The sequence below is a fragment of the Embiotoca jacksoni genome, unplaced genomic scaffold (assembly GCF_022577435.1).
Source record: "Embiotoca jacksoni isolate LCO1_2020_lvr unplaced genomic scaffold, fEmbJac1.0.p SCAF_7, whole genome shotgun sequence".
Taxonomy (NCBI): domain Eukaryota; kingdom Metazoa; phylum Chordata; class Actinopteri; family Embiotocidae; genus Embiotoca; species Embiotoca jacksoni.
In genome coordinates, this window is record NW_027185425.1 from 11913833 (window position 1) to 11928752 (window position 14920).

At 41.5% G+C, this 14920-nt stretch overlaps 1 protein-coding gene and 1 long non-coding RNA gene across 2 annotated transcripts in view; one reads left to right on the forward strand and one right to left on the reverse strand.

The window, feature by feature from the left end:
- LOC138214570 (inactive phospholipase C-like protein 2) overlaps positions 1-10469 on the reverse strand; it is a 24780-nt gene extending 14311 nt beyond the window's left edge. Inside the window, exons 1-4 of the mRNA XM_069176296.1 lie at positions 9976-10469; positions 1158-1259; positions 797-946; positions 452-612 (exon numbers count right to left, since the gene is read on the reverse strand). Coding sequence (XP_069032397.1) covers positions 452-612; positions 797-946; positions 1158-1259; positions 9976-10209 — 647 coding nt within the window. The 5' untranslated portion in view covers positions 10210-10469. The remainder of the gene's footprint in view (positions 1-451; positions 613-796; positions 947-1157; positions 1260-9975) is intronic.
- Positions 10469-14094, forward strand: LOC138214571 (uncharacterized). The gene is made up of 3 exons (XR_011179636.1): positions 10469-10608; positions 10718-10853; positions 13134-14094. It is a non-coding gene; the product is annotated as an uncharacterized lncRNA (long non-coding RNA).
- The last annotated feature ends 826 nt before the right edge of the window (positions 14095-14920 follow it).

Sequence of the window (14920 nt, forward strand, 5' to 3'; positions counted from 1 at the left end):
GCTGAGTTTCTCTCTATAATGTTGTAAGGTCTCAACCTCACTATGGAAAGTGTCCTAAGATTACTTTTACACACTTAGGAACCAGTTTCTCAATATGTTGACAATTTGTATAACCAAACTTTTTACTTACAATGAGGCAGATTTCAAATTAATTTTTTAATACATATTTGAAGTCCTGCCGACTAAATCGTCAAAACAACAGTACAATAGTTTGAATTACAATACTTTACTACAGAGAATTACTCCTGAATATTTAAATTTGGTAATCCTTTTTTCTTATACTGACGGCATACATTTTTTCTATAATGTGCTGCTGATAAAATGTCAAAAAGGGACTAAGGATTAGAAGATTCTTAACATTAAAATTGGGTGTAATGTGTTTCTAGAACATATAATAATTTTCAAGTGTACAGTCTGAGAGTGCTCCCAGTTTTTTTTTGCTGTGTCATACCTCAGACCAGTAACCCAAATATTAGCCACTTCTGCAGAGTTAGCCACCAGGTCCAAGCTTTCATAAATCTCTCCATAGATGATGGAGAATGCACAGTCCTCTGAAATTTGCTCATAAACTCCACTGGTGCGGAAGGTTTCGGTGTTACGGCCCGTCCGTACCTAGAATTTAAAACCGGAAGAGATGCAAAAGAACCACATCAGATACAATAAAAACAATTGACTGTTCTCCTCCATGCAGTATGGCTCAGGGTTGTACATATTTCCACTGCTTTAGTCTAAAAGACTCATAAAGCAAACGTTAAGGAGGCTTGATTTAGAAAAGCTTTTTTTCCTGGACACTGACCTCACGTATTGAGGTGAGGGAGATCCGAGCTTTGTCGGAGTCCTTCTTGGAGGGCTCCCAGCACAAAGCCTGCAGGCCTGCATCCAGAAGGTAGTAACGCTGGTAAACACGCGAGTTGGGTCGGATTTTCTTTAACTCGCTCCCCTCAACCTGCAAAAGAGATGTGAATGAAGTCGTCACCCACCGACTCTCAGCGAAAAGCACAGTCCACTTCACTTCTGACCGGCCTCTGCTGAATGTTTGACATGCTCAAAACTCTTTGATCTGCCAGGAACCGCTGATGCACGGCACATTCAATATTTCATGTACAGGTATGTAAAGCTTATATTTTATGTAAAGGGTCACACAGCAGCTGACCCACCATGGAGTGGATACAGTCAGCTGCACTGCTAATCTTCTTCTCAGACAGACTGCTGCTGAAGGACACCGTCTTCTTCCTCTCCCGACCAGCACGTGATCCATCCTGAGAAGGAGGGAGGGAAAGAGGGAGGGAGGCAGGGATGGGACAGATAAAGAGAGGAGGAGGAGGAGGAATCAGACGAAGAAAAATGAGATAGAACAGAGACAGGCAGACAGTGAACCCTCTGAAGGGTATTCTTTGCTTAAGCATGACAAACATTTTTCCAGTTCAGAATGGATCTCAAAGGATTAAAAGGCATATCAGTTTATATAACCATACACAAACACAGATTATTTGGTCTACAAGTAGAGCCTCCTCCTCCCAATCTGTTAATGTTTTTCCTGATACCATGCTGAAAGCCTTTGCTTGCCCTTGCCCTTCAACATTACACCATTAATCATACCTGACTAGACAGAGGCAGCGGGCAGCAGCATTCTAATTCTGACCCTGACAACGACACTGACAGACCCAATCAGTTTATCTGAGCATCACCATCTGATTTATTGACCAATCAGATGTCACCCCCACAGAGCCCCTTACACTAACAGATAAGAGCATATATGTGGGCAAACTTATTTAATTATGGATATATTAGTCTTAATGAAATGAGGCTAATCTAAGGTAGGATAACATAATTACAGTTGATTTAATCCTAATGGGAGTGAACGACAACGCAAACGCCCACATACTCAACAATGCATACCACAAACAGGGAGATAAAATCTAAAAAACAAAAAATATAAAGCCACAGTTGATGATTTTTTTTTCTGACATTTTTTTTTTACATTGTGAATAAATCAAAGCAAAATTGGGGCATATATTTTTTTATAGGTGGGGAATCAAATTCTCCTTTCTGTTGCTTTTTGGGCAGCAACAAAGTTCATACTTTGCGTCTCAGCATTGGTTTTGAGTATTTAAGAATTGAAACAATTGATCACCAGCTGATGTTTAATTTCATGTTTAAAATGAATAACCATGAATACTGATTGGTGGCTGATTAACCGCTCCTCATCAGCATAACTCTGATTTCATTCAAACAAGACTTCATATGAACCTGAAGAGCACTTGTGTCTTTAATGAGGGGAAAGGGGGAAACCCTTCATGTGAAAGAAATCTGAGGGATATGAAAGGCAAAAGGAGATTAGAGAGAGAAAGAGAATAAAAGATGGGAGCTGCGTTTCATCTAAAGAAAATGAATGAATGCGTGAAAGAGGAAGGGAAAGCACAATTCAGAGAGGATGAAAATGTTTCCCTGGGAAGGAAGCCTAACCATCACAAATCCTAAAAGAATCAATCGCCTCATTAGGATAGAGAAGTGTTTCCAATAGCAAGAAGTTTATTAGAGCCAGCGTTATGGGGGAGTGCTCTAAAAATACCCCCCGGTACCGTAGGGTACGATGAAGGGAGTGAGAGGGGGCGTGTACAAGACCCTTTCCAATTTTACTCTGAAAAGTGCAGGAGGAACTCTAATAGTTTTAGCCCCTTAAAAAAGATATTACAAAAAAAGCAACCCATTAGCACTATAAAACTTAAGTTAATTGATTTGTGTTCTCATTAAAAACGTCCCCCCTGCGGAGTGCTTCAGCAACACCTCTGAATTTAACTATACTTCAAATAGAAAGACTCGGATGGAACTCCTCCCCGCCAGCAGGAAGAAAAAAAAATCAAAAATCAAATCAAGATTCTCTCATAAATATATTGTATTTTGAAATATTTTGAAAAGCTCATGGGAAATTCCCCAGTGAGCCAGAATGAGGCGCAGCACACACAAACACAGATAAACATTTCGACAGTACTGCACGGTACTAGGCAATCATTTCCTTTGTCTTTCATGCAGCGCAGTGACAGGCGCAGCAGATGAATGCTCGCGCCAATCTATATCTCTTCCTGTGTGTGTGTAGCATTGCCGGTAATGGTCCCTCTGTGGCTGTTTTAGCACCCGTCGCTGTGCACATATTACCCAGTTAAGTAGTTCACATAAATTCCAGGGTCTTCGATGACGTTTGTGCACTGTGACAAGTAACAAACACGTCATCCCTGATTAACAAACAAAGCAACAGACACAAATCATACTGAAGCAATGGGTATGTTCTCTTAAAAACTAATGAAGCTCGTATGTTGAGCACAAGCAGGGAAAACACCAGGATTGTTTTCGAGGCATGTTCAGCTGTGGGGATTTAATTGGCTCATGTGTGGAGGCTGTCCTGCTTGTTCACCTCCGTTAGCTTACAACATAAATTACTGATCGAAGGAGGGACAGAGTTTAAACACACAACCAAACAACACCGACGTCACTGTGGACCCTGAATAAATGATCCTGACAAGATAAAAGGAGAGGGCATACGTTAACCAGCGAGTGGATAAACACCTGAATAAAACGCAAATGTATTAATTTTTGTATGAAAAGTGACACACACTGTCAGATTAAAATAGCTGCACACGTATACATACACAAACAGGAAAAACATAACAAGTACGGCCTCCGTCCACCTGATAAAACAACATTTTTACTTAATCTCTGTACTGTGTCTCTGCGTCACATAGGATCTATTTTGTTTTCTTAAATAGAGCAAGATGAATCTCCAAAACCACCACTGCACTTCAAAACAGGAAGCAGCCTGTCAGCCTGTCACAGAGTTTCCTGTGGCTTCACCGAAAGGGGAGTGAAGTAACAGAAAAGAAAGAAAAAACTGAAAGAAATGTGTGAAATGCAGACTTCTTGATATGGTATCAGGTATTTTAGGCTTAAACCTCCATTTAAAAAATGTTTGGGTGGCGGCATAAACGAACTGTGAATGTTAAAACTGCATCTTTTGTAAAAACTGATATGGCAATAGTGTTAGCAAACCTGCTTATTTCCACATCCAGCCGATGAGGAGCAACATTAGCACTCATTTTAAGATGCACTTGAAGAATGTAAGGCCAATATTCAAACTCCTTTTCTACCAACACCTGATTGAAATCTCTGACTTTTTAGCTGCTAAAACACTCTTCTACGTTCACTGGGTAGTGGCTAACATTGGTACTGAATAGATGAATAGATTTCTTGAAAACAATTTCTTGGTGGAGCCAAAAATGGCTCTGATACAATAAGAGTGGTGAGAATGCAAACATTTCCAGTTAATTTTAGACTATAAAACCAAAACAATTAGCTGAAAGACACTAAAGTGCTCCTTGTAATGTTCTTACAATGCTGAGTTGGGTTATAAATTGTCATTTCTAGTAACCGGTTTCACATGGCATGGCACGATTTGATTATTGTTAATATCAAAATATTGATTGGAGCAGCTCTAAGCTCAAATAAATAAATAATGTCTAAACAATTAAAAAAAAATTGGTTTTCAAATTGACATTTGCATCCGCAACTTTTCATTTGTTGGAAATAGACAAAAGATTACTGCGGATGAATTTGAATGATTGTGAGATTACTGATGTCCCTGTTAGGACATACACACTGATTGAACAGATGGACAAATGTTGGGATGGATGGAGAGTGAGAGTATCGGGAGCGACTGGGTGGCAGAACACATCAGATGCAGCCATCAGAGTAGGACACAGAGGATGATAGAGACATCACAGGAAGTTCAAACTTAAGAGAAGAAAGAGGAAAGAGATAAACAAAATAGAAAGAAAATGAGCTGGAGTAGAAGGAAGCATGAAGAGAAATAAAGATGCTCTTTGGCTTTCTGCTGTGTATTTTTTAGTGCGGACAATTACAGAGTCTCTTGGTTTGGTATTCTCCTGTAGGCACCAGCATGGTCTTCATTAGCCAGCTTGAATGGATGCATGGCATGATGTATGAGAGCGTATGTTTAAATGGATACAACAAGCTTGTATCACTAATTACCGCTTCTCAGAATCACCTGAATGAAGATGTAGGCCATTAGTGGGCAATGTCTTTGATCCGTTCATTAAGACAGAGACGGAAAGGAAGATGATTGTGAGGTGAGAAAAAAATAAAGAATAGAGGAGTGGAAATTAGTAGGGAGTGTGAACAGTCTTGCCTGTGGTGGCCTTGTGTGTTTGACAGCAGATGATGGATGCTTAATGGCAGAGTTTATTCCAAGAGCCTCTCACCCTGGAGCACAACACCACCAGCAGGCTTTAGGAGGGTGATTTACTGTGAGAGGTGAGATGATGTATGGTGTGCGCAACAAAGGCCTTCGAAAAGAACGTGAGGAACTGCACCATATGCAACAGTTCACACTGAAACATTGAGAGAAATTAATCACTTCAAAAATATGGTGGGTTTCATAGCTCACGTGAGTTAATTAAGCTGATCACCCGCTTCAGACACTCAATGACAACATAGTTCCAGCCGAATCTAAATCAGTGCATAAGGTAGAGGTTATTGTACTGTTACCATAGCAACAGTAGTGATGCTTTACAATGCTGTAACCTGTTCTCTCTCACTGATGATACTGACCGAAACACGCGTTAATCAAGTTACAAACAAACTAAAATAATTTCCTCACAGAATATAATGAAGAAAACACACCAGACTGCCTCAAAGCTTTTCTGCACCATCACATCGTCCATTACAATCTTTTATCAGTGCTGAAACCGAAACAATAAATCAAACAATTTATTAGGCTATCGAACAAAAATTAATTGCAAATATTTCTAAAAAATAAAAATAAGAAATCAGCCAACACATTCAGAGTTTACAGCCATTCTTGTAACTCTGTGCGGCTGAACAGCGGTAAATACTAACAGGCTCCCAATAATAATGCTGTCATGCCTTGTTTAGCAGGCACAGGGTTTAACGTGTCAGCCATCTTTGTTTAGTTCATCTTCTCACTGATTCTTGTTTCTTAAATTTAAGGATTGTTGATGTTTTATACCATTTAGTTGACATGAAAATGTGAATTTGGGAGTTTTACTGGTCAGCTGAAATGAGGAATATAAAAATGTCACCTCTGGGAAGCTGCCATGACAATGTTTTGTAATTTTGTATTAACAATTATTCAGTAGTTCAAATTCTTCTTCTTTTTTTTCAGAATGAATTATTAAAATAATTTAGTTGCTGCGCTAAACAGGAAAACTTCTCATGCATTATTGCAAGCTAATCAAGTATGTGATGATCGCGTGGGGTTTGCATGACTCTGGCTGCCTCAGAAGCCAGGACATGGGCGATAAATAGAGCAGACGAAGCCCTCTGTGGTCCAGTCATTTGGTCAGCCACTCGATGTATGCATGAGAATAAGGTTCAAAAGGAAACGTGGTGAGCGTTTACAGTAAAGCAACTGCTCGCTCTGACGATAAACCCCTGCCCTTGTTGCAAGCAGAGCAGCAGATGCTCTTTCACGCTTCAAACCTTTGAAGTCCCGTGTGCACACACGCACACCAAACTGAGCGCAATCAAAAACACGCCACACAAAATGAAACAAGTAAAAGATTAACTTGAAAAAGGTCAATCTCGTCAGAGGGCTAACCGCAAATTCAGCTGACAAACGTCACGGATGTATTTACCGAAGACAGCAGGGAGACTAAAACCAAGAATAGGCGGTTGGGGACTTGAGTCGGGCCACAACTGCGAGCGCGTACGTCGTGTTCAAAGCGCTGAGCGGGGTTTCCACACGCCTCAGTGGTGACGTTGCTGAGGCTCACTAACTAACGCACATGCACACATATCGCTGTGCATTCAAGGGTGGATGTAGATTATGAATGTAGAGTGTATATGTGGAGCGATTCAGTCGCCAGCTCAGCCTCGGTGCTCCAGTAGCTCCGAAAAAAACAAAGTATTTTCTGTGGCTCCATTACAATCAGTGAGAAGGTTGGTCCCGTCCACACGCTGCGCTGTGCAGGACGATGCCAGTGCAGTCTAACAGTGGTTTAGAGCAGACCAAAGATGTTGTTTTGAACCGCAGGAGGTGCTCAGGGCTGCTCTGACTCAAGTAACTATCCTCCCCAGCTGTGTGCTAGCGCCTCCGGCTAACGCTGCTCCCTCAGTCTGAAAAATAAACACAGTGACACCCAAAATACAGACGTACACCCATTAGACACGCATACTAATGTGGCGACAAAACACAAACAAGTATATGCATCTTCTGTATAAAGGCATTGTTTGAGATTTTGGGAACGCTTACGTTTTTTTGTGTACCGTTAAGAGAAGAAGATTAAAACCACTCACTGTTTCTGTCTGCTTTCAGTCTATATATAGGATCAAGTGTCATAAATGGAGAGATATGCAAGTGGTATCAATCTTCTCATCTACCGCTAAGCAAGACAGGACCATATCCGTTAACAACAAATTATTCCAGATAAGTGTATGTATTACGGTCTGTAATGCCTACATGAACTACTAACCCCTCTGGCTTATGTAAAACTGAATTGTGTTTCTTGGTTTAGTAAATGATTGAGATTTTGGAGATAATGTGGTTTTCACATGACAGAAATATACACACATAAAAATGCAACACCAATATCTTTTCTGAGTGTTCTTTTTCTATGTTGGCAGGAATAATGAGAGAACTGGAAAGCAGATATTTGTTGTGCTCAGCTGCATTTTGCTAGAAGGCAGGTCTGTGCAAGTGTGCGTTTTTGTGTGTGTGTGTGTGTGTGTGTGTGTGTGTGTGTGTGTGTGTGTGTGTGTGTGTGTGTGTGCGCTTTGAAAGTAAGAGATCGAGAAAAAGAGTACCTGATGATTATCTACATCGAGATGAACTGGAAACAAACATAAACTCAGTGATCCTGCATCTCCTTCATGCACATCAGAACGAGACGGTATAAATGATAAATGAGAGGACAGCGGACTGCACGAAGTACATACTGATGAAATACAATTACGGGTACGCTCATTAACTCGGCCGAAGTGAACAGGAACCAAACACACACACACACACACACAGACAAGCATGCAGACTGGACATGAATCCCTGACTCCCGTTAAAACTGGTCTGGAATGTGATGTTTCCTGTTTATCTGCTTACATACCTCCCAGACTCCTATTGTCTGGAATTCTGAGTTTGACCATAGGGGCAGTTTTGCCGGGCAAACAGAAAAACATGCTGCAATGCTGTCAGATCTGTATTCATTACCCCATTGCTCTCAGACTGAGCCTCATCAATCCAGATCTTCGGGAGTTTATGATTCAAAACACAAGCACATTTGTGGTGACAGCACAGACGCATGTGCACTGCTGTGCTCCATTGTTCGTTGGGCACTTCTTGACTAAATGTTTCCACTGAACAATAGTCAAACAGAACACCACATCACCGTCGCTAATTTCTGCTTCTAATCAAAGGAAGCACGTGTTCCCACCATGGCCCGCATCACCACTCTTTAAAGTACAAGCAGGGTGAGAGTGACGGTCTGAGCCATTAAACATCACACATCAAACGTGGCGCTGTGTATTAGGCACCGCCCTCGCCAGCAGCTTTTCAACGCCAGTTCTGACCCAGAATGAGACGCCAGAACAAACAGACAGTTTTTAAATCCTCTGTGTGGAGCTGGCTGCACTCTCCAAACTAACAGAAGAAAGACAGCGGCAGGCCTGTGTGTGGGCAAGGAGGTAAGAAACATTGGTCTGTTTGTGTGTTCCAGTGAAAGAGAACGCCACAGAGGAAGAAAGCAACTTGTCAACACCAACTGCTCCTGACCTGATAGCAATATTGCGACATGAACCGTACAAGGAAATTGGCCAACAGGCTGGCTTCCCGTGTTCTTGAGTAGGAGCCAATCACACTCATGGCATGTTTGAATAATCATGTCTTTGCAGGCAGGAGCTCTGAAGACAAGCACCAACTCAAGATCAATAAGACCTCCCACATGCCTGGAGGCTGAAACCATAAAAGGACAAAATGGGGGGGAGTGTGTATTGATTAGATGTTATTGATATCGCAAAGCTTTAAACAACTGGAATTGTGAACAGTTACGATATCCGTGTCACCTGTTTTCTAGAAATAAACTTGCCATTTGCTCACATGTGAGCTCAGCAGTGGGGTTAATTGGACAAGAGCGTTCAACTGTGAGCCACAGAGGGTGGAGTGAATGTGATTTCTCATTTTAATCAAAGACTACGGCAGGTGGTTTCACTGATTAGTTCCTCCTCCTCTCGAACTGACACCCTGCTAATGAGTGACATTGCCTGCTGTACTGAAGCTGACACAAAACCTTGCCAGCACATATCAACCCTGTGTGACACACGTGTAAAATCTCTGAAATCGTGAGTAATGCTGAGGTTGGATACTGATTCCTGGTTGCAGAAGGCAGAGCTTGGCTCCTAAACGTGTGACAAACTCACTGTCATCTCTCAAATATGACCGTGTGACCTGTAGTACATGTTGAGGCACAAAAATGGCGCCACTCAAAACATTTTCAACAGCACTGACACATGAGGCAAGAGGAGGTGACTGATTAACCTGCTGTTTGACACAGATGGGGAGGAAGTTAACAGAGGGCAGTGTCACCACGGACTAACAGTTTAATTTCAGGTAGCGGTTTGATTAGTAGTGCGTGTGTGTGTGTGTGTGTGTGTGTGTGAGAGAGAGAAATAAGTCACCAATTCCAGCTGCAAGACATGAAGCAATGTTTTACTGACTTTATTTTATGGTGTTTTAACTTCTCTTGACATCAAGTGCTGCAGTGTTTGTAGAGTTGCTGTATAAGTAACCACATACTTTATGTCACATTTATCTTATGTGGCATAACTGCAGGGTGTTGAGGTCTATTCGGGACTTGCAACAGTTTTGCATGCATTTGAATTCGTTTCAAAAGTCTTTCTGATATTATTAAAGCTACACGAGTGGTGTTCTAGTGATGGGAAATAATGGCCTACCTTGATCAGACTGCTGCGTCGAGGGATTGGTTTGATAGCCGAATCTGGACCCGTGCTCTCCCATGTCGGGGATTCGTTTTGGACCCTCTTGGCTGTGTCTGACACGCTGTAGTTTCCGTTTGTCACGGGCTCTCCTCGGTGCGTCCCCGGGTCCGTTCCGGCTCCCCCTGACGCAGCTTTCCAGCCAGCAACCGGTGGACCGACGGCGCTCGTGTTCTCTCCAAATTCAGCCATGGTGACACTTTTGAATGTCTCAGTTCTCGTGAAAGCAGCGGAGCTCCCGAGACGACAGCGTTGCACGCTGACACAGGCGCGCCATCGTGTGAAGTGAACGAACGGCGACCGCGCGCCAAGAAGCACAGGAAACTTCTCTCTCTCTCTCTCTCTCTCTCTCTCTCACACACACACACACACACACACACACACGCACGCACGCACGCACGCACTGAGGAGGGAGGCGACAGGGTGGGGGAGCCAGCTGAGCGACAGCAGTGACCGACACACCTTCACCACCAGCACTCCTCCTCACATCGCCGCGACAGCTGGATGTGCGCTTGCGTTCAGGAAGATACCACGGCGCTCGTCTGCTCCTCCTCCTCCTCCTCCGCCTCCTCCTTCTTCTCCTCCTCCACGGTCTAAATCTAAATCCTCATCACATCGTGCCACATAATTATGTAAACCATGATAATTATTACATTTTGACCTACTCCTGATGTCGCTGCTTCCTCTTACTGTTTCACAGCCAAGACTTTCATCCGCAGCCACTGGTTTCTGAGTTCGGGACCACCAACCGAGTGAAGTCATCATCTGTCACCGTGAGATGGGTGGAGGGGGTGCGTGGATTTGCTTTCCCGTCCCTCCAATAACGAACCACACACGTACGTTGTTTTTGTTGTTGTTGTTGTTTTTTAGGTTACTTTCTAACAAGAGAACTGTACCTTATGACTTTATCAGTGGTTGATAAACAACTCAACATTTTAGGCAATATATCAGTTATTGCTTATTACTGGGAAGAACTTTTAAGATGACAGGTTGTGAATAACCCTTTTGACCGGTTACCTTGTTTGACCGACCTGTTACAACAAACCGTTCACAAATAAGTCTAACTGTACACCTGCATACAAGTGAGCGGCCTCGTACTCGCCGGTACTTCAGTTGCAGCACAACTTGATTGTACTCCTCGGTGTACCGTGACTTTCTTCTGCCCTCTCCATGTCGGGTTACCTGTGCGCTTCGTTACGGTCCTAAATAAACTACATTACCCAGGGAGCACCGCGTGACGCTCACCTGATTCCGTTCTCGCGCGCCCGCCGTGCGCGTAACGTCACATTAACCTTGTAATAAAGAGGTCATCAAAATAATGTCAATAATGTTGACCTGGCTCCAAACGGCTACGAAGAAAAGGCGAACAAGTCAGATGGCGACGAAACAAAGCTTCAAAAGTTAAACTCAAACTCAGCCAGGCCGGGAGCAGGAAGCTAATGTTAGCAACATTAGCATCAGCAAAAAAAACCAAAAAATGTTTAACCCAAAACGTACTCATCATGAATGATCGTGTCTGTTCTCTCAGAAATGTCGAGTATGCTACTTACTGAAATAATGCCCCCATAACTGCATGAATTTAATTTGACACTTAATTCTGGTCTGCCACTTCCTGCATGCGTTCCTTTCAAAAGCCCTTGTTTCAAATTAAAAGTCCGCTTGGCCCTTCATTTACAGGTTTTGACAAGTCTTCTTACTCTAATAATTGAAATGGTTGTTCCATTAATTAAATAAAGAATGTCAGAATATAATACTGAATAATTTATTCACTGATACCTGGCCAGCCACTAAGCAGCCTAACATGAATAAATGGAGTTCACTTCAAGCACGGCCTGAATAGCATTAATTGATTAACATTTGTCTAACTGCAGACTGATGATTAAAACTCTTTATCAATAGCTTCTTGAGATTTAGTAAATGAGTGATTAACCATTTATAAAGCCATTTGTTAAAACTTGTTAAAAAAAAAAAAGGCTTTTTGATTTCACATTTAAGATTTCTTTCTTCACATCACAAGATGGGACATGCCAGCTGTGATGCTTAAAATGTACAGGCGCAATGTAGCCTATTTGTGCATGTTGATAATACTTTTGTTTCATCTGACAAAATAGCATTTCACAGATGTTGCTGCCAGCGATATATTGGGGTGTATTGACATGTTTAGAAATCAATGTAGAAATCATGTATGCGCCATCCTGCTTCATGTCATGATAAAGTGACCTGTTGTGTTATCTTCACAATTTACATTTAGACTTTTGAGACAGTTCCTTACTGAACACGCAGGCCAATGTACTGCCTTTCTAAAATTAAATAAAAGTCAAGATCATGGATCTTTCTTGAGAAATTAAGGGGGAAATTATTGTGATGCAGTGCCTATAAGGGTGAATACCATGTTAGCTTCCTCAATGGTAAATGCCCCCCCCCCTCCCCACCGAAATACAATTACAGGAAGGAGGCCTATATACATTTCTCAGTATGAAAGTACGCACAAAGGAAGGTATCCAGGTCAAATAGATAGACTAGTGTCCACATTCCCTTGGCTGCAGTGTTTGTGGCTCTGCAGGACAAACAACATGCTCTAAAAAGCTGAACCGACTTTGATTGTTGACAAATCAAGGTCAGCGCAACATTAACTGACACAAAACCAGTGTGTTGTGTGATTCATGTGTGGAAATTTCTCAACATTTTCTGTGTAATTGCCCCATAATAAAAGACAGTATTAGGGGAACCTTATCTGAAGAGACAGGTGAGTCTTCCATTTCATTATCAGTGCTGCATTAACATAATGGAATGACTGCAGTAAAAGCTGTGCAGTCTCGTCGCTGAGGCAGAACTTCTGGATTTCAGTACTGAGTAAATAAAGGTGTCACACTATAATTAAATGTTGGAAGAGATGTCTGTGCTTTTGACAGTTCAGTTTGGTCATTTTCATTAAAGGGAAGTGATCATCTAGTCATCCAGGAGGCTCTATCTGGAGGACATTTATACATTAGCTGAAGGAGGCCTGTGGGGATGAGATAGAAGCTCATGCAAAGCTGGAACAGTTGGTCTTTTTTCTTTTTTTGCCGGTCACAATAATAATGTGATTTTTTTTTTTTTTTTTTTTTTGAGAACAGCACAAAGCTGGGGATGAAATCAGACTGAATTCCAAGGTTGTGGTTGGTGAGATGCTGGAGATGTCCAAGTATGCCATCCACTTCAAACTGAACACACATTACCACTAGGTAAGGTGGGTAATAGTGCAGCAGCTGAATTCAGATTTCAGGTGAATTATGTTCAAACCCACAAGTGCTGACTGCAGAGAACATCAAGCAATACGGACATAAACAAGACCAGGCAGCTCCACTCACCAGCCATCTGAAGTTACTGGGTTGAGTATCTCAACCTACACCATTCGGGTTTTAATGCCAACACCCTTTTTCGCAAAGGCTTTGGTTAAACTGAGTCATTCATGCAAATATTCAGTGGTGATTTGTGGCATCCTGTGTTATAACGTAGGGCCTGTACGCCAAGGACAACATGAATCCTATCCTGAATCTCAGCATTTCATAATTCAACCATGAATCTGCTTGTGATGACAGAAAATCATTGTCATACCCCTGACCAGACCTCAATGAAGGATGGTGAGGCAGGTATTTGGCATCACACTGCACCCAGAAGACATGGATGGTTTGTTATCTTACTCACACAAACTTTCTTACTCTCGCTTTTCTGTTAACTGTATCAAAACTTTCAGACTTTAAACTACACAGAAATATCTAACATCAGTGTTTCCTTTCAAAATTAAACACACCGTTCAGCTGCATTAATATACATGATAAAATGTATTAGTTTACAGTCTGTTGCTTAGAATTGCACGCACTCTTTTTCAGTAAAGCTGTAGTGTGCACAGACATTCAACACTGTTGTGGCCTCAAAAAGAACATGACACCACAGTCAAAAAAGTATTGGCCTTTGCTGCCATCTGGTGTTTGATTTCAGAACACACTTCTGGTTTGAGCCAAGCGCTGTCTGCTGCTCCTGCCCTGTATAATTGAGTTTGATGCTTTTAATGTTAACTATTAAAATGTATATACTTTTACCAGACAGCATGGCATTGTCAGTTTTTGCAAACAAATGGGAATATGAGGTTGAAATGATGTTCAACCCAAACATGATCACAGTCTGAAAATCAATTAAAGGGCTGCTGGAAATGCCAAGGACACAATCCAGTTGTTGTGACATTATGTTGACTTTATCAAATAGTACATTTTAAACCACCATCCACTCTAAAATACAACTGTAAAGTGCCCCTTAGTGCAAATACCACTATCAGCTCGTGTCATTATGCAATGCTAACAGTTACCAGTAGATAATAGCTTTAAAACACATCCTGTTAGTGCCTCTCTTTTCAAATATATTCTCCAAATGCACAGAGTGAATCTTCCTTTTGAAGCATTTAACAGAAGTGAATAGTTTACTGTATATTAGGAATTGTCCTGAGACACCATCGGTGTCAGTTATTGCTATAACGAACACCAACCAAGGTATAATCTGGACATTACTCCATTAACAGAGACCATATCAGCTATAATCTCAGGCTTTGATAGAAAAAAAAAAACATGACATCTATTATTACTTCTTTAAATTTGGTAAACACATGTTGAAAAAACTATAGTGAAGGTGGTGGTGTTGGCTGAACACCTGATGTGGTGTCAACATTTAAACACTGGAACCCAAAGCCGTTCCAACCACTTGTTTTGGTTCAGGATTAACAAAAGGATGGATGATTGGATGATTTTTTTTTTTCTAAATATGAAAGTATCAAAAACAAAGACAAATGAATATATTAAATATTAAATCAAATGCCAGCATTAACAAATCACTGAATGAGTAAGTAAATAATATTAACAAAGCTTAATTT